The sequence below is a fragment of the Wyeomyia smithii genome, chromosome 3, assembly GCF_029784165.1.
Source record: "Wyeomyia smithii strain HCP4-BCI-WySm-NY-G18 chromosome 3, ASM2978416v1, whole genome shotgun sequence".
NCBI lineage: Eukaryota > Metazoa > Arthropoda > Insecta > Diptera > Culicidae > Wyeomyia > Wyeomyia smithii.
Genome location: NC_073696.1, coordinates 125,284,365 through 125,304,383, shown reverse-complemented (window position 1 = coordinate 125,304,383; position 20,019 = coordinate 125,284,365). Strand labels below are relative to the sequence as shown.

Genomic DNA, 20,019 nt, shown 5'->3' with positions numbered 1-20,019 from the left:
GACTTGTGGCGCATTTCTCTGTTCATGGGAAAATAATAATGCAGCGAATTTGGAGAAGCGGAACGGATTGGGATGAACAGATTAGCGGTGCAATATTGGAGGAATGGCGCAAGTGGAGTGATTTGCTAGCTAGAGTACACGAAGTTCGTGTTCCAAGATGCTTCTTTCCCGGTACCAAGGGAACATCGTGTAATTCCCAGATCCATGTTTTTGTGGACGCAAGTGAAAACGCATATGCTTGCGTTGCGTACCTCCGCAGCGACACGAATGGAGACATTCGGTGTACGTTTATAGAAGCGAAAACTAAGGTGGCCCCGTTGAAACCAGTTTCAATACCTCGTCTGGAGCTACAAGCGGCTTTGATCGGTTCCAGAATGCTGGAAAATATATGTAAGGCGTTGACCATACCAGTGAATGCGAGATACTTTTGGTCGGATTCCACCACAGTTCTTGCGTGGCTGAGATCTGAAACTCGACGTTATCATCAGTTCGTTGGATTCCGAGTTGGAGAGATATTGTCCACAACCACCGTGGATGAATGGCGAAAAGTTCCATCAAAAATCAATGTAGCTGATCAAGCCACGAAATGGGAGAACGGGCCCAGTTTTGATCCAGAAACATGCTGGTATACCGGACCAAGCTTCCTAAGGAATAAGCACCAAACCTGGCGAGTACCAACAGAAAAGGAATTTTCAACAGAGGAGGATCTTCGAGCAGTCTTTCTTTTCCATCGAGAAGTGCCGAAGCCGCTAATAAAAACTGAACGATTCTCTAAATGGTCGAGACTTCTTCGAGCAGCGGGATACGTGTTGAGAGCTGTTGGAGTATTCCATGGGTCGAGGATAAAGGATCCTTTGACGCAGGAGGAGTTGCAGAGGGCGGAAACCTTGCTTTGGCGACAAACGCAGATGCAAGAGTATGCAGATGAATACGCGACGCTTCTGTACAACAAAAAGCATCCAGAAGCAGAACAGAAGCAGATCGACAAGTCGTGCGCGCTGTATAAGCTGTCTCCAATACTAGACGATGAAGGTGTCCTTAGGCTGAATAGCCGCATTATTGCGGCGCCTATGCTTCATAGGGATACAAAATACCCTATCATTCTCCCTAAGGATCAGTGGGTGACGAAGTTACTGGTAGAAAGCTATCACGTTCGCTTTCTACCAAAAATCATGAAACAGTTGTAAACGAGATCAGGCAGCGGTACTGGATTCCTCGGTTGCGCGTTGTAGTAGCGAAGGTCGCCAAGCAATGCCAGATCTGCCGGAATGGGAAAGCAGTGCCACAGGCTCCGGTTATGGCACCGCTGCCTGAAATTCGACTGACCGCTTACATACGTCCATTTACACACACTGGAGTAGACTACTTCGGACCGGTATTTGTGAAGCAGGGTCGAAGTCTGGTCAAACGATGGATCGCATTATTTACATGTCTGTCTATCAGAGCAGTACATTTAGAAGTCGTACACAGCCTGTCCACCCAGTCATGTGTGATGGCTATTAGGAGGTTCGTGGCGCGCAGAGGGTCACCGGAGACATTTTTCTCCGACAACGGAACCAACTTCGTCGGGGCAAACAATCTTCTGCGCGAACAACTCCGTAGGATTTATGATCGCTGTGCCGTGACATTTACCAACTCAGCCACACAATGGTTATTCAATCCACCACTTGCGCCTCACATGGGAGGACCCTGGGAGCGCTTGGTCAGATCAGTCAAGACGGCAATGGCCGCAATTGCAGATCACCCACACCACCCCAGTGATGAAGTTCTCGAAACCGTAATACTCGAAGCTGAGTCAGTAGTCAACTCGAGACCACTCACTTACATTCCGCTAGAGCACACTCAGCAAGAGGCGCTTACGCCCAACCACTTCCTGCTTTACGGTACGAAAGGCATCAATCAACCGCTTCGGGACCAGATCGAAAGCACCGGGACACTGAGAGATAGCTGGAAATTGGCGCAGTTTCAACCAATAAAGCCGATTAAACCTGGGGATCTGGTAATGATAGTTGACGGAGGAAAACGGAACGGATGGATAAGAGGGCGTGTCATCAACATCGTAAAGGCAAAGGATGGGCAAGTTAGGCGGGCGTTGGTGTACTCGAATAGAGGAACTGTAAACCGACCAGTCACTAAGCTGGCTTTGTTAGACGTTCAGTCGGCTTCGGACGAACCGGAAGTAAATGTCTCGGGCGTACCGGAACTACACGGGCGGGGGGATGTTGCCGAACCCACTGTGCAGTCGTCACCGGTTGTCAGTGAGTCCCGGTCATGCATGACAGACTACCAACCGAACGGACATAGATCAGCGTCAAATGATAGATAAAATATCGATTGATAGAGGAGGAAGTGAAGAGAGCTAATCAGTGAAGTTAAAGCAAGGAAGATAATAGAAATTTGGTTAGAGGAAGAGTTTGTTAAAAGTGTTAAATTTGTGGACAGGAAAGGTAAAAGGAATAAAAATTCAGATGGAATATTAATTAAAATTATATATTGTTTAAATAGGCTGAAAAGAGGTTTCTTAAAATTATTATTTGCACATTCCGCATAGTCGAAAAACACCTAAATGTGAGTTGCAAATTTTGTTATTATAAACAGCATTAAACAAATAAAAAACTTTCAGCTTTGAAGCTGCAGTAAAACGCACGCTATCAGAGAGGTGATTTTGTGCTTCGCGACACCGAAAACTTCCTCAACACTTATAATTGAGCGCGAAGTCTGTGTGTCGCAAACAGAAGGTCAAGTTTCGACTGCTGAATGTCGTACCTAGACTTTGCTTTACTTCGTATATTGTATGAAAAAAATCACAAATGGGTTGTGTGCAAAGCCACGACCGCAAGGTTGAAGTAGAATACTTTTACAAGAAAGATAACCCGGCTGCTTGCGTGTCAGTTATTTTAAAATCGGATTTGTTTCGTATATACCGCTTGTTAATCACAGTATCAACAAATCGTAATAAACATCACATTGCTGTGCATTTGCAGCAGCATCAAACCTCAGTTGCAGTTTATTAATAACCATTCATTATGCTCTTCCAAAAACATTTAGTAGCCTTGAAAAAGGCCGATTGCTGTAATTGAATTTTAATTCAATTATTGCATAAATGCTTCATGATTAGATATACCCGCTGCAACTGCTACGCTATCCGTAGCCATGCCACAGTTGATGATGATGATGATGATGGTCCCGCCACATACCCCTACAAAGGTTTGAGCTGGACGATTTATCTATAGATAATTAATATAGTCACATTTAAATCAGTTATACAAAAAAAAACGAACTGATTTTACCTCCAGATATAAACTTCTTCAAAAACTGTTTACTTGATTCACATCGGTAAAAATGTGAAGAGCTATAGAGCTACACAAAACTAGCATAGGGTTTTCCTGACCTTCAGCCAGACTAACCACAACTACTTCATGATTTCTCTCTCAGCGTGGTTAAAGAATCCATTTATATCTGAATTCCGCGCGCGAGGCTCAAACTTATGTAGTCACTTTCTATTATTTTTTAAAGCTACAACAATATGAAGGAAAAAATCCATCATCACCACCGTGACGAACACAGTAGTTTTTGTTTATTCATTACATATTAGAAAAGATCTAATATAAAATATGAATACAATTTCACAACACAATCAGATCCGTTCGTAAAAACTTCGTCAGTTACATGCTTCAATAAAACAATAAATAAATAGATAGGTCCAAAAATAAATAGTTCATCCAAAATAAATCCGTTGTTTAAACTTCGTCAGATAAACTCTCGTCATTTTATAAAAGTTTTAATTTTCGTTCTGTACAACAGAAACTTTCACGTGTGAAATACATTGTCTCTTGAACTCCGCAAGCGTTGGTGCACGTTTAACATGTCTTGGCATCGAATTGAAAAAATTTATACCTGTATAAAACAATGAATTTTGTGAAGCTCTTGTTAGAAAGAAAGGTGTTCTTATTTCATCCGCGTTTCTAGTGTTATATCTATGAAAATCTCTTTCTATTTCAATTCGATCACACAAATATTGAGGTAGCAAACCATTAATTATTTTAAAAATGAACACCATAGACAAATAAACAATTCGTTGCTTCACGGATAACCATTGCAAAGCGTCCAACATAAAAGCAGAGGAAGTTAATCTATCACAATTTAAAATCAAAAATCAAAGAGTTGTGGCCGCTATACGCTACCATTGGTATCCGCTGCCCCTGCATCAGCTGCTATCGAGATCCGCTGCAACTAGTGCGCTATCCACTGCTGTGACCGCTATCCGCTATCGCTGGTATCCACTGCATTGCTACAGCTGCTACTAAGGGATGACTGCTGTTGTCGCTGTCTAGAACTATAATGAGCGGCTTCGGCTGAAACAGGCTCTTATATAGGCCAAATAGCATATTTTAAATTGCAAGGTATATGATTCTGTCGACCGTGCTTGGGAAGCAATCATATAACGACCAATCAGAAGTCGAATTTTTCGTTTTGACAAGGCTTGACTATTTTCTATAGTACAATAGTTTGAATAATAAAATTACAATTATTTTCATGTGGGAAGAATCTTAGAAGATTTTCCAATCTATTGCTGCAAGAACGAAGGAAATCCATCGAATACTAACCGATTTATTAGCATTTGAAATTGGACATATTTTTCACTTTTTTCGGTTTTAGATTTTCATTTCACATCCCTATGTAGCCGAACTTCCTGAGAGAAGTATTCTACTTCAAAACAGATGCTTTGTATTTAATTAGCAACCATGCTTGAAACAAAATGTTGTTAAAAAACAGAACGTTAAATATGAAACGAAATGTTCTTTGGATACCAGTGATTTTGAAAGGTTTCTCGGAGAATCGCACCGTCAGACTTGTATGAATCATTGTTGGACCGAACGATCACTTTTTTATTGACTCGTGGATAGCGTGGCATGGTGGTACAGAAAAATTCGTTCAATTCACTGAAACTAATTAAATAATAAAGCATCGCGGAAAACTATTTGGCTGATTGGTTTGTACGGCAGGTTCATAGAACCCCTTCTAATATATTCCGTTTTTGTCCATTCTACTGTTTTGCCGATCACACTTGTCGGTTCTTCAACTCCGTAAGCAGTGGAACCATTCTGATGCGACCGATCAGTTATCAAAAGGCAAAATTAGTTTAGTTCACATGCTTTTCATTTACATACATTTTTCATGCTGTGCACAAACACAACCAAACAATGAACTTCAATGCTTTAAACGAGGAACCTGTGCAAAGTGCAAACATGTCTTTGAGGTCTTCAGATCTCAACGTAAAAAATAACATATTACTAAAAGTTTTTTGTGGAATTTGGGAAATTGGATTGATAGTCGTAGTTAAAAATGTTTCAAAGAGGTAGATTAATTCAATTCAATTAGTTTCACTGCCACCAAATCAAAAGCCCAAAGCAAGTGATATTCTTGTTAAAATTGAATTCCTTTTTCACATTCGTTCATTTTACAATAGTATGCTTAGCAAATCGTTCATTTATCGAACCGTAAACTTGTTAATTCGGCTAAATTCAGCAGTGCGAACCGTGCCTATTGTGCAACACCAGAGCTTACAAAAGTCGGTGAAAATCACTTTATTGAAGGAATCACAGTAACGCTGTTGTTGCAGGCGTTGAATAGACCTTTTTGATGAAGTCGAAAAGCGCAAAACCTATCGAGGCATGAAACCGCTTATTTGCGTAGCAAATTTTTACTATAATCATGCGAGCGAACCGGATAAGCACTATAATTTGGACACAGTAGACTACCAAGTTTGTAGATAAACATGGTTTTAGGTAACAATAATGTTTAGTGGTGCCACGTTCAAGAGCTAGGAGTAAATTTGAGTTAAAGAAGGTTTATCGAGCTTCTGTGATAGTTGGGTGTGGTCTAATTATACAGATGTTCATTTTATTAGCTGATGGTTGGTAGAAATGAAAATCGAAAAATAGTGACATTTATTCATACTAACACTAATAAAATTTCATTGTGATCTGGAGGTTGGTGGACTAATCATTCTCTTCACGCCAATATATGCAGTCAATAAATCAATATTCACGTTTCATTGCAAAGGATTGTAATTTGCAATAAGCCAGTGACCGGTTTCAAAAAGCAGACTTTGTTATTGACATTTTGTTTTAACCTGGCACTTAATTTAATTGAATGGCGCCAACAAGCTCCTTGGAAAAACACGACTCATAGCAATGTTTTGGTATGGCACCGCAATTCCTTAAATATCGCCAAAACATACAGAAATGGATGTTGTCAACAATGGCGTTGCTACCAACAAGTGTTGAATTCTTATAATTTAACGTTGCGAATTTACCAATCGCAGTGTTCACGAATTCGAAACTTAACTGTAAATAATGTAACTTCAATTTCGGCTTGCAATTGAAGGAAAAAATGATTCAAATAAATTAAATCAAGCACTCTATATTTTTTTCCTTGTAATATTGATTATATTTTTTCTGTGTCAGTAAAACTTTAGTCGATCATTTGTTTCGTCTGTATAGGTTCCGCCAAAACGATTCGATACTCTATTCCAACATGTTAGATTTATCAATCTGTCTACCTTGAGTATTGTTTTCAACTACTTGCGCATTTTATCATTTTTGTTTCGTCCAGCCAGCGACTCGTACTTCCTCGACACACGATTAAGGTAGTTTGGTTGATTCAGGGCCGACCCAATAGTTACCGCGTGGATGTTTGTCTTTTGTTCAAATCATACAAACTAGCAAAAAAAGCACAGACCAACAACAGGTCATTGACCATTGCTATCCACTCAATTCGTTCGTAGCCGTCACGGACTGAAGAGTCGGGGCAAGTGCGTGCAATCAGTGCCGTTCCGGTTTGTACTGAGTCGGTCATCCTAAAACTTTACGATAACCTTGCAGATATAATTTGGCAAATATAAATTTACTGCTTGAGATCTTTCGTAGCCTCAGTTTCCAATAAGGTTTCTTTGTTCAATTTCCAGTGACAATAATTTGTATTTGAATTTGTCAATTAATTGCGCAAAAAGTTAAACAGCACTGCGAAAGAAGTTATCTGCCAGTTCTCTATAACTTCGAAACTTCTGCAGATGATTAATTATATGTCAGTTGTGGAACTGTTCGAATGATGTGCTGATGACCCGTGGCTCGCGTCTGATGTTACTCACGTTCAACCAATTTTACGTAATTGAAAATTATTGTGCACCGAGAGCAATGCAACCGTTCGGTTGAAGTGTCTGATGGTGCAAGCAGTAGTTTTTTTTTTATATAAATGTCAAGAACCGTGAAATAAATACGCCGTGCGGCTGCTTCGATGCAGAGGAAAACAATTCAGAATACGCTTTACGATATTTTAAAGGTTATGCGTCGCGTAGTGGCATGTTTCCTGTATCTACACCGTTGACGCCGTAGCTGTTTTTGCTTTCCAACGAACCAACGGTCATTCGAGTTCGTGGTTCACACCACTACAGGATGAACACGACATTCAGTTTTGCGTTGGCGTTGATGGAGCGAATTTAGTAGTCAATGAAGGAATTCTTGGAAGGAGTTATTTACGAAAACAGCGTGTAGAATGAAGTCCCGCAGTAGACCTAGCTTTGTGATGCGTGTGTATTGTAGCTAAATCATGAGCCGGATAACATACCGCATTTTGATGGCAGTTAGCTGGCTAGAGATTTTTTTTTTTTTTTTCTTCACATAACATTTATTTGACACGGCACAAATACAATTTAATGTTTAACGGCGCCAATTATATCTGATGACTTAAAAACTAAAGCAAATTTTTTATCCTCGCTGCCGACTACGAGCTGAAATTAAGTCTAATTTAAAACTAGCATGGGATTTCCAATCAGTGTTTTGTTGTTCAATGGTCGTCTGATAATCGTCGAATGGCATGTATGGATTCGTTCTGCTGAGCCACGATGTCGTGAGTTGGGACAGAGGCTCGTAGTCCTTGGGTCCTGGTTCTGTTGTGCGGGGTCTGGTTGCTGGTTTTGTGCTTAAGGTTCAAACGTGTTCTTGTCGTTTTGTTGGGTGTAGACGGAGGGGAACGGGACTAGACTGGGGCGTGGATGGATTTCAGGAAAACGTATATAAGGGACATGTAGGATAGGTCACGGCTCGCCAAGACATCACGAACAGGAACAGCCGGCTGTCTACCCTCGGCCTGCAGGGAAGCTATTAATTTAGACCTGGCGTCACGGTGTACAGGGCATGACCAAACCACATGCTCTATGTCGTGATAACCTTCACCACAGGCACAGATACCACTTTCCCCGAGCCCAACACGACGGAGGAGCGCGTCAAATCTATAGTGATTGGACATAAGCCGGGACATCACGCAAATGAAATCCCGACCTACATCCAACCCCTTGAACCACGGGTTCGTCGATACTTTGGGGATTATGGAATGTAACCACCTTCCCAATTCCCCTCTGGTCCAAGCATTTTGCCAACTGATGATCGTATTCTGACGTACAAGTGCGAAAAATTCATTAAAGGCAATTGGTCTTTCATAAATATCACCGTTTGTTGCGCCCACCTTAGCCAAAGAGTCCGCTTTCTCATTACCCGGTATCGAGCAGTGAGAAGGGACCCACGCTAAGGTAATCTGAGTAGATTTTTCGGATAAAGCACTCAGATGTTCCCGTATTTTCCCCAGGAAATACGGAGAGTGCTTAACATCTTTCATCGATCGGAGAGCCTCAATGGAACTGAGACTGTCCGTAAAGATGAAATAATGGTCCGTGGGCATTTTTTCGATAATCCCTAGGGTGTACTGAATTGCAGCTAATTCTGCGACGTAAACAGAAGCAGGATTATCGAGCTTATGGGAGACGGTTAAATTGTTATTGAAGATACCGAAGCCAGTGGACCCATCAAGAAGTGATCCGTCAGTGTAGTACATATTGTCGCAGTTGATGTTTCGATATTTATTGGAAAAAATTTTAGGGATCTGCTGCACGCGTAAATGATCCGGGATTCCACGAGTTTCTTCTATCATGGATGTATCGAAAAACACAGTAGAATCAGAAGTATTTGATAAGTCGACACGATTTGGAATATTCGAAGAAGGGTTAATATTTTGGGACATGTGATTGAAATACAATGTCATAAAACGGGTTTGAGAATTAAGTTCGATTAACCTTTCAAAATTTTCAATCACGGGACGGTTCAAGACCTCACATTTGATTAGAATACGAGAAGACAGGCTCCAGAAGCGGTTTTTCAATGGTAGTACTCCAGCTAAAACCTCCAAACTCATCGTATGGGTCGACTGCATGCAACCTAAGGCGATACGCAAACAACGATATTGTATTCGCTCCAGTTTGATCAAATGTGTGTTTGCTGCGGAGCGGAAGCAGAAACACCCGTATTCAATAACAGACAATATCGTTGTTTGGTAAAGCCTTATAAGGTCTCCTGGATGGGCTCCCCACCATTGTCCGGTTATTGTACGAAGAAAATTCACTCTTTGTTGACATTTTTTCATCAGATACCTCACGTGACAACCCCAGGTGCCTTTAGAGTCGAACCAGATACCAAGATATTTGTGTACCAAAACCTGAGAAATCGTTTTACCCATTAATTGTGTTTGAAGCTGAGCAGGTTCATGCTTCCTAGAAAAAACTACTATCTCAGTCTTCTCCGGAGAGAATTCGATACCTAGCTGTAAAGCCCAAGCAGACAAATTGTCCAAGGTATCTTGCAATGGTCCTTGCAAATCGGCAGCTTTGGCTCCTGTAACAGAGATTACACTGTCGTCTGCAAGTTGTCTTATCGTGCATGAATTTGCCAGACATTCGTCGATGTCATTTACATAAAAGTTGTAAAGAAGGGGGCTTAAACATGAGCCCTGGGAAAGACCCATGTAGCTAATGCGAAAAGTTGCCAAATCGCCATGCGTAAAATGCATGTGCTTTTCGGACAACAAGTTGTGCAAAAAATTGTTCAAAATTGGAGAAAATCCTTGTCGGTGAAGTTTACCCGAAAGAATGTCAATAGAAACGGAATCAAAAGCCCCCTTAATGTCCAAGAACGCAGACGCCATTTGTTCTTTACGAGCATACGCCAGCTGAATATCTGTTGAAAGCAACGCAAGACAATCATTCGTCCCTTTGGCACGGCGGAAGCCAAATTGAGTTTCTGATAGTAGACCATTTGATTCGACCCAGTGGTCTAAACGACGGAGTATCATTTTTTCCATCAATTTCCGGATACAGGATAGCATTGCAATCGGCCTATAAGAGTTGTGATTAGAAGCTGGTTTCCCTGGTTTTTGGATGGCGATCACCTTCACTTGCCTCCAATCCTGCGGTACAATGTTTTGCTCCAGGAACTTATTGAACAAGTTCAACAAGCGCCTCTTGGCATTGCCGGGTAGATTCTTCAACAAGTTGAATTTGATTCTATCTAATCCAGGCGCGTTATTGTTACAGGACAGGAGGGCAACTGAAAGTTCTGCCATCGTAAAAGGTGATTCTATCGCGTCGTGGCCCGGAGACGCATCGCGAACAATATTTTGCTCAGGAACAGAGTCCGGACATACTTTCCTGGCAAAATCAAATATCCACCTACTTGAAGACTCCTCGCTTTCGTTGACCGTTACGCGATTCCGCATTCTTCGGGCTGTGTTCCAAAGAGTGCTCATCGATGTCTCCCTCGACGTCTCGTTCACGAACCGACGCCAATATCCACGTTTCTTTGCTTTAGCCAAGCTTTTAAGCTTGGTATCAAGCTCCGAATACCGTAAATAGTCGCCAGGTATACCTCCCGTCTGGTAGGCCTTAAACGCGTCGGATCTTTGCGTGTAGACATCGGAGCACTCTTGGTCCCACCACGGAGTGGGAGGCCGTTCTTTGATCGTTACGCCGGGATATTTCTTCGTTTGGGCTTGCAACGCGGCGTCGAGAATCAAGCCCGCGAGGAGGTTGTATTCTTCAAGTGGTGAATGATGTTGAATCGACTCGACCGCTTTTGAAATCATTTCCTCGTATAACTTCCAATCGACATTTCGTGTGAGGTCATACGGAATGTCAATTGGTCGCATGCGAGTTGACCCGTTAGTAATTGAAATAAGAATAGGCAGATGGTCGCTACCGTGAGGATCGAGGAGGCTAGAGATTTTTATTTCATTATAAATTAGGGGTTAAATAACTTTTTAGTTTTCAAAAAATCAAAATTTTTTTATTGCATTATCATGAAGTACAACATCTTGAGAACAGTTTTACAAATTTCCATGAAGATCTTAGCAATATGAAGAAATTTAGAGCGATTTGCAGCGCGCCTCGCCACGGCCGCATAAGTTAAACTTGAAACTTTATATGCGTTTATCTCTGAATGGTGTTTCTCAAAAAATGGCTTTGCCGTGTTTACGATTTCGGTAGAACTACTGAACCGATTTTCCTCATCTTTTTTTAATGTTCGTTATTGAATTCCCCGGTCATTGAACGATCGATTTTCGCTTCACTTCTAAACTAATGAAAAAATATGAGTTTTTTGATTTCAGTTTATCTGCTGCGTCGCTGTCGTAAACACCACAATAATCGCTATTTATTATGACAAAACGTATTTTATTGTTGTTGAATAACTGAACTCTCAGAAAAAAATATACTTCTTTTATGCAATAAAAAAGGTTCTACAAGCTTTAAAAAATTCCAAACTTTGCTTTTTTTCTCGAGCAAAAAAGTATATAACCCTATAAGTATTGGGCTGAAATCCTGCCGAACAAGAATTTTGACCCGTATTTTTATGTTTGGCTTTTATGTAGACCCAAAAAATCAACCTTTCGCAAATTTACTATTTCCAAATATTTGGAACTTCAAGGACATTTAAACGATTTCGAATCATTTGGCATCACATTGAAGGTAATTAATAGACATTGAAGGGCGAAATAATAAACTGTATTTTAAATAGCAAAACCATGCGAAAATTATTATACAAACCGTGTTTCGCTGTTTTTTATTCTTTCATGTCCACCATAATCACCATGCGTTTTCTCTAAAAATAACTATCACCACAACCTCCATGCGTCTCCATTAAAGAAAGCTACTGCAATGCAGAATCATTACAAAACCGTATATTGCCGCTTCAAAAGGTTTAAGATCCCGAAGACTTAATTTTTTAATTGCAGTAGCTTTTCAATGGAGCCGCTGCATGGCGGTTATGGTGGACGTTGAAGATTAAAAAAGTTCTATTCAAAAGTTTAAAAAACAGGACTCAGTGAAAACTTCATTTTTATTTTTTTTCCTCAAAGGGCAAGTAATTACCTTCAATGTAAAGTCAAAAGATTCAAAATCGGTTAAAAGACTCAAAAGTTACAAGTTTTTACAAATTGAGAATGTTAAAAAATGTTGATTTTTAATGAAGAACAATTATAGCGATATTCAAAGACATATAAAAAAAAAAAAACAAAAAACAAAAGAAAACTCAATACGAAGAAAAGTATCTAAGAATGAAATCGCAGGTTCATTGAAAATTAAAACTGAGTTAAGACCCATTCGAAAATAATCAAGAAAAAAACAATAGTAGCGAATTCGAAAAAAAAATTCAAGAATGACAGAAACAATAGCGAAAGGAAAGGTGGCAAAAATTAATTTTTAAGGTGAGAACCTAAGAGACAATAAAAATGGCGCCATACAATTATGATTTAGTGATGACAAAAATGATTAAAATGAACGGTAAACCCGCTCCTTCCACATTACCCCAAAGGCTTCCCGGTACATTATTGAAATAGTTAGAACAACGGAAAACAAGCGGTTTTCTTCTTAAAGCCGATGCACAGTCTCATGCTAAGTGTATCTAGGTTTACCGAAGAAAACATATTGCACATTCTTGTCCTGGTAAAACAAAAAACATTTAAAAGTTAGTAAGATCACGCGCCGCACCAAGTGGAGCATGAGTGACCTAGGTGAGATCAAAAATCGATAGCATTAATTAGACGCCGCTCTTAGCTTTTCTGGTCACTAGAGCTTTCACTCATATGAAATGAAATGGTCATAGCACGGTTAAAAAATACCCGGGATAGAAGATAGGAGTTAGTCTAGCGGTAAGTTAATCATATTTAATAAAATTATTACCTTTTTAGAGGCAATTCCGCACGATCGTGTGACTGTGCGTACGAGATTTGTGAAGGTTTTATTGCCGGTATCAATCCGATTGCCCTACAACCGTGATGACAGCGGTGGGATAGTAAGACAATAAAAAATAGAGATGACACACGATGACCCAAAAATAATGGTGGAATTAAGATGAAAATAACAGCACAAATGGCATCGAAAGTAACGTTTGCGGTAAAAAATAGACTTTTTCAGATGGTGATGAAAAAAAAAACTAAGACAGATAATTGAGTTGGATAAATTTCGCATTATTGGTAATTATATTATCTTATTTGCAAAATAATCTACGCCCTCGCGAGCGGCCTTCCGGCAGTTAACAGGAGCATTCGCCATGGCGGACGAAAACATGCGTGTAAGCATGTTTTTAAGCTCTTTCTTCGTTTTTTATTAATTCCTCCTCCGTTTTCGCGACAAAATTGTTGGAATAGATCTTGCGTTGCAAGTTTGCCCAGAAATTCTCGATGGGACGCAGCTGGGGGACGTTGGGCGGATTCGCCGACTTCGGTACCACATCGATATTCAGCCACTCCATCTCCTCCGCTTCGATCGCTTCGAGTAGTGGGTCGACGCCAAATCTGGCCAGAACAACGTGTCTTCACCCTTATGGTATTTCTTGATGAACGACGCAACTTCTAGCAGGCACTTCGTACTATAAATTTCCCCGTTCACGGCCAGCCCGGAGCAAAAGAAGAGCGGCTTTGACATCCCCTTCTCGCTGATTGTCAGCCACAGCAGCACCTTCATGGGGAACTTGGTGTGTGAAAGGAATTTCACATCGGAGCTCACTTCCTTCGTGGGAGAAGTGAAATACGAAGTACCTTGCCAGTCGTTGCCATCCAGAGTGAGATAGATCTCGTCATCCATCACCACTGCCACGTCGCGATTCGCTGGGAAAATCGACTTGACCATCTCATTCAACCGCTGTCGCTGCGTCATTGCCAGCAGCTCCGAGACCAGTGGACGGGACTACCGCTTCCTGACATGTATGTCCATGTTCTCCAGATACTTTTTCACTGTTTTACGGCATGCACCGACCTCCCGGCCGAGTTACTGATTTACTGAGAACCTTAACTACTATTCGATAGGAAGGTAATGTAAGACCGGCCAAAGTAATGGACAAAAAGAACTTTATTTTTCTTATTTAAATCATGGTTCAAGTCCAGTGGTTTAGCTATCGATCAAGATGTGTGCCAAAAGAACAGACAGAAGAGCAGCGAACCACAAACAGTATGCAGTTAGAATCAAGAGATGCATTCGAAAAGTCGACGTGAAGGCCGTAGAACTCTTTTGTTTAGGTGTCATGAAAAAACTTCGTAGAAAATCCAGTTTCAAACCTTTTTCAAACGTTTAATATTTTTATTTTCTTTGACAATAAATGTATCTTCATGAGAAATAAATCGGTTTTCGGTTCGGTTCATATACCGAAAAAGGTAGAAGTTACCAATAGAAAAAAATTCCAGAATTTCAGTTGTCACCCGTTATAACTTATGTACTTAGCGATTCTAAACCTTTTATAAGGCCGTGAAAATCACAATAGAAACCGACACACGTTCAGAAGAACGTAATTAAAATGCAAAGATTATCCTCAAATTGACATTGTACACTTCTAGCTGCTTTAAAAAACTTGTGTGAAGTGTTGCAAGCCATCCTCAGAAATCCTTGTTTAAGCAAAATTTATAAACAATATTCTTGGTGAAGTATAAAAAAATATTCTTCGTTGGTGGCAACTCAGTACTGAGATTGGAGCCACCAACCTATTCATTATTGACGTTCATAGTCGTTTTTTACGCGGGGGATACGTGCCGAGTAAAAAAAAACGCGTAAAAAACCGCGTAAATTCCGGAATCCGCGTAAAAAATAACCAGTGTTATTCTGCAATCCGAGTAAAGAGGAACCGAAATCCGCGCAAAAACAAAAAATACGTAAACTCCGGAATCCGCGTAAAAAAAAACCGCGTAAATTCCGGAATCCGCGTAAAAAACCGCGTAAATTCCGGAATCCGCGTAAAAAAAGCCGCGTAGAAAAAACCCGCGTAAAAAGCGACCTCAGTGAACAGTGTAATTGGTTCTATGTTGGGAGTATTTGGGGGGATGATAGAGGGCCCCATTTGATGAGAACAATCTGTTGCGATATGCTTTAAATTTAATTTACTCTCTCACTCACTTACTCTACACAGATACAGCATCACGTGTCTAAATAAATGTAACAAATTAAATTTTGGAAGCAAAAATATTCAAAAATGGTACAGTTTTGAATGTATTTTTATATAGGTACTAAATACCTCAGGACACAGAAATAGTCACTAAAACATTGACAGTTGAATGGTTTACATTTGGACAACGTTGACTAACCTATACTGCCGCGGATAGCAAATCAGTCTCATGTGTATTTTGAGCAAGCCGAGAAAAACGCGTTTTGATATAATTTCATAACATTGCTTCTTACGAGATGGGACAATATGTTTGGATATTTTATCGAAGTTTATTGTTACGAAATTTCGCATAGTTCGCTACCATTTCCCGATCATAAGAGCATAACTAAAAAATTACAAAATTCTATCAACGCGAGATAAAAATAACATATTTTGATACAAATTTGTATTTTTGTATTTTGTATGTTGCAGCATGAGCATGGTCTGCTTTATTTGCTTGTTGTTGCAAACTTCCATGTATGTACTCTTTAGATTTCGTATACTATTTAGATTATATAGATAAGTGTGGACTATAATTATTCGTAACTCCTTAATGTGGTTTTGGCCTCCAAAATTTACACAAGCAGAGCGTTGACCCAAAATTGGAACTACAACGGGCGAAAACGAAACCGTATACTTCAATGTTTTGTTTACCTTTCAAGCATTTTCAACAGGATGCGTAGTACGAAGATGATTGACTGCCCGAATTGCGAAACATTTTGCACGAAGGCATGCGAACCGTAAAGAAGAAATAAGATCCATTTACGCCTTAATATTTAAACACCCCCACTGTTTGAAGGTCAAGATGTTGAGTGACTAATTGGGAAATCGCAGTAGCTATTATAGTCTATAATAGGGATCAAGTTATTAAATTTGAGATATTAAACGATTTTTTTAACAGGTCGCACTCCAGCATTTGTTTGTATATAAAACTTTTGTGGCGCTGACAATTATAAAACGTATATGACTATAAAAGAGAGAGCTTAGAAATGATTGCTTAATTGAGCAATGAAGTTGTTAAAGTTATAAAGAAGGTTTTATCCATACAAACAAATACCACTTACCGAGTTGGATGTAATGTTTGCCTGCCCACAATTGTGACGACACTCTTGATTTATAAATTGTTTTCCTGGCGGCCAATGCCAATTTCCACGGTGCTTCCTCTGACTAGCGGCTTCAGTTTGATATGTTTTTTTTTCAGCCTATTGAATTGCTATTTCACCGATAGTAAACACTTAACAAACGTAAAACAATTTTTTTCCTGATTCAACAGGCCAGCAGCGTTTCGTCGACTCGAAGTCGCCGAGGATGCCGCCGAGGTTGGCACGGTTTCAAAGCTTCGTGTTCGAGAATTGCCTCAAAGTCAAGTAATTGCAACTTGTTCGGATGATAATGTGGAAGCGGACGTGCTCTGAAGATGTTGCATCAGCATAACTAGTGCATCGTTTTGCCCGTCCGGGTTATTAGTGGATTAGTGATGTTAAAGGTTGTTCAGTTATGAGAGAACAAATAATTAATTGTATTGAAAAGTCTTTTTTAAAGAAGGGGGTTGTTAGTAGCTTGAGTGTGTATGATAAGTATTAGTAAATAATGAGTGTATGTGTCCAATAACAAATGGTGACTTCTCAACACTGTTCGGAAAACTGTAAATTTAATTTTTAAGATTTGTTTGCTTTCGCGATTAGGACTTATCATTCGTAGCGATTTAAACCTACTTGTCAAAAATGGAAATCAATTTACAACTAACTTAATTGTATTGAAAAGTAACTTTTATTTTTGATTGACGATAGTTATTACTCATTATTCTCGTGGAAGTCAATAAAAAACAAAAAAAAATATCGTAGCAAATCTTAAATTGAATTAAAATGTATACACATTTATGTTTGAACTTTTACGAAGAATTCAGATAAGTTTTTCAAATAAGTGTATTTACTTGAAATTTACTCGAAAATATATGTTAAAAATTAGGGACATCAGTAGAGTGGTGATTGTTCAATGTCTTTAAAAATGTACATATTTGTAACAATTTATTTTTATTTGCACCCCTAATGCATTCGCCAAATGTTTTGACTGATACTACACAATTACGCAAGACTCGTCATGCACCAATTCGTAAGTTACACTCGAGCGCAAACACCACTTTGCATATCACTCGCTATTGCATTCCCGCTCTCTTCGTAACATCATCTCTTTTCACTTTCTTCTGGTATGCTCACAAGTCACAACCAACCGAGCGCCAAGGATTTTTCCCTCTTTTCACTCTCTGACTGCGCGCCCCGCGACCGGCGTTTTCGCTTTTACTTATCTGTTATACGCTATTGCTTCACTGTTACATTCGTAAACTGGTAAATGGTGGGATTATCTGTACGATGCTTGTGGTGAAGTTGATGCAGCAGCAAAAATGGCTCTCGCGGGGTTGTATTTTATTTTCACTTTCTATCACGACTGGCGCTCGCGTGAGCTTGGAAAACATAAGCTTAACTTAGTGGTCGTTTTTGTGGCGCATCGGGTTTGGAAGTGAGTAGAAGATGCAGGAAAGAAAAGAGTAAATAAAGGTTAGGTAATAGCGATGAATTTATATTACTTCACTGTTACATCGCACGCGAATCGTCGTCAATGGGGCAGTAGAGTTAGGGATTTTTGGGGCTGCGCGCAAATTATTATTATATTTATAGCATGCTACTCATCACTGTTAATGGATTCACCACGGAAACGTGCAAAGCCGATAATCTCCATTTTGTTCCAGGTGACCATATTTATTGATTTGCACGTCAGCACACGTTGAGAAGCATTTCAATCAGATTTCAATTTCAACAGGCAACATGATTAAATGGATATTCAAATTAGAAAAAAATATCACAATAAAATTGACCACTAAATACACTACACAATGAAACAGCTTTTATCTCCTTAAAAGATACCTCAAGCGATCCCCGTAACGCCCCGTTCCGAATTATTTTGTACACGGAAGACACTCGAAAAACAACCGACACGTACGAACGTTCTTTGTAAACTGATTCAATCGTACCCAAGCGCTATAACGCTCGCTGTGAGTTCCCACGACACCAACTCACAGTACCATAGCTATCGTGCAATCTCCCGTGCAGTTACTTGCTGCCTCGATCATTCGGGGGGTGAATCAGCGGTCACTAGGGATTTGCGAGATCTACAGAAACCACAATAACGCAGCAAACGATGAACAGCAACAACAGATCTGTTTGTTTGTGTTGTACGCGGAAACCCAAAGCGACGGTGATCGACGACGACGACGGCGGCAACAACGACGAATGGTTCTCCTTTGGGTTGCTACGCGTGCAGTGTTAGTAGATACCGGCTGTGATCAACAAGAAGTAGACGGCGGTGGAAGATCTGGTCAAAAAGTAGAGTGGTTCTAAAATTTAGTGTACAAGTCACGCGTCTTATCTCTCTTAGTATTTTTCGTTGGAAAACCTATAAACAATGCACACACTATAAAAATACAATAATTTGAAATATTTCAACTCTGAAGGTTGCATTCAATAGCTACTTAGGATCACCCCAGCTGGCTGGAAATACAACCATCATTTTATAGATCTTAGTCGCTATGAACACACATACATACTTAGTGTGCTTCAGCTGTGAGAACACTAAACACGGAAAGTTGCTGGTTTTACGACATGATGTAGCTTTTTTCCGCATTGAGAGGTTCGAGTGGTTGAGCTTGAGCAAACAAAGTTTACGGCCAACCGAGAGATCCGCCCAGTAGAACTGAGATAAACAATTATCAAGACGCTGTTGGCTGGGAGCACGGTTCGATGTCCAGTTCTCCGATCGGATGAAGTCGTGATCGCCACACAGCGACTTTTTTGTTTGGCACGAGTCGAAATCTGCGAAAACTCGCTTCGAAGGGTCTTTAAGCGCAATCACCGATGAATTTCATCTGTATCAGTGCGCAGGAAAAGGAGAGCGTAAGTTGAAGGCAGTACATACAGGCCTGGGTTCAGCTCTCGGTTCGGTCACTTCCTGATTACGTGAGAGTCAAGCTCGACGACTGCAATGTTACAATGTCAATTTCAATCATGTCGCTGCCGTACGGTGGGTCAACGAACGCTGGGAGAAGGTTGGTTTTTATTTCAGGCTGGCTACCGCCATTTCAGGAATGGTTTGCGAGCGAAAATAATTAACAATAAACTGCAGCCTTCATTTGAGGGGCCAGTACAAGTTAGTATGTACGATTGAAGGCCATGTGTTTTTATTTTAGATGCAAGGTTTAACATTTGCCATTAATTCAATGTCATTTTGTTTGAAATTGATATTTTTAGATTTTCTATCAAAATAAAAGAGGTGTCTTGTTTATTGATTCACTTGATAGGTTTTATCATTTGCCTAGCATTGTTTTTTTTTTATTTTAGTAAGGCTGATACAAATTTCGAACTCTTTTTATGTCCAAGGTTATCCAAGTTAGCCAAGGGGAGGGCGAAAAATAAATAACACCGAGACGAAATACAATATCTTTGGTAAAAGTTTGTATATAAGTTACAACGTTTGTAACTTGTATTCAAATAAATGTTGAAAAAAAAAACACTTTTTTATTATTGTTAATCATAATGCTTGCTTTTTTGAGACTTTGTCCCTGTCACTGGACTTGTCTGTTGCTAAATTTAGCATGTACGCTGTCAAAGAACCAATAATATTAACAGAACGGCTTGAGCTTTTTTTTCTTCCCTTCCAATTATGAAGATTTTTG

The 20,019-nt window shown here is 39.9% G+C and overlaps 2 protein-coding genes across 7 annotated transcripts in view; one reads left to right on the top strand and one right to left on the bottom strand.

Annotated features, from left to right (window-relative positions):
• LOC129727440 (dual oxidase maturation factor 1) overlaps nucleotides 1-18,523 on the bottom strand; it is a 79,468-nt gene extending 60,945 nt beyond the window's left edge. The window contains exons 1-3 of one of the 6 annotated variants that reach the window (XM_055685289.1): nucleotides 17,878-18,018; nucleotides 17,227-17,774; nucleotides 16,358-16,506 (exon numbers count right to left, since the gene is read on the bottom strand). The gene's annotated coding sequence lies outside the window, so the exon portion shown is untranslated. Of the gene's footprint in view, nucleotides 1-16,357; nucleotides 16,728-17,226; nucleotides 17,775-17,877; nucleotides 18,019-18,180 lie in introns of those variants that run through there. The other 5 variants (XM_055685288.1, XM_055685286.1, XM_055685287.1 and 2 more) reach the window with 5 other exon arrangements.
• Nucleotides 39-18,688, top strand: LOC129728540 (uncharacterized). Its single transcript, XM_055686983.1, has 4 exons — nucleotides 39-1,117; nucleotides 1,198-2,258; nucleotides 16,567-16,660; nucleotides 18,370-18,688. The coding sequence occupies exons 1-4, from the start codon at nucleotides 39-41 to the stop codon at nucleotides 18,686-18,688; spliced, it is 2,553 nt and encodes an 850-aa protein (XP_055542958.1).
• The last annotated feature ends 1,331 nt before the right edge of the window (nucleotides 18,689-20,019 follow it).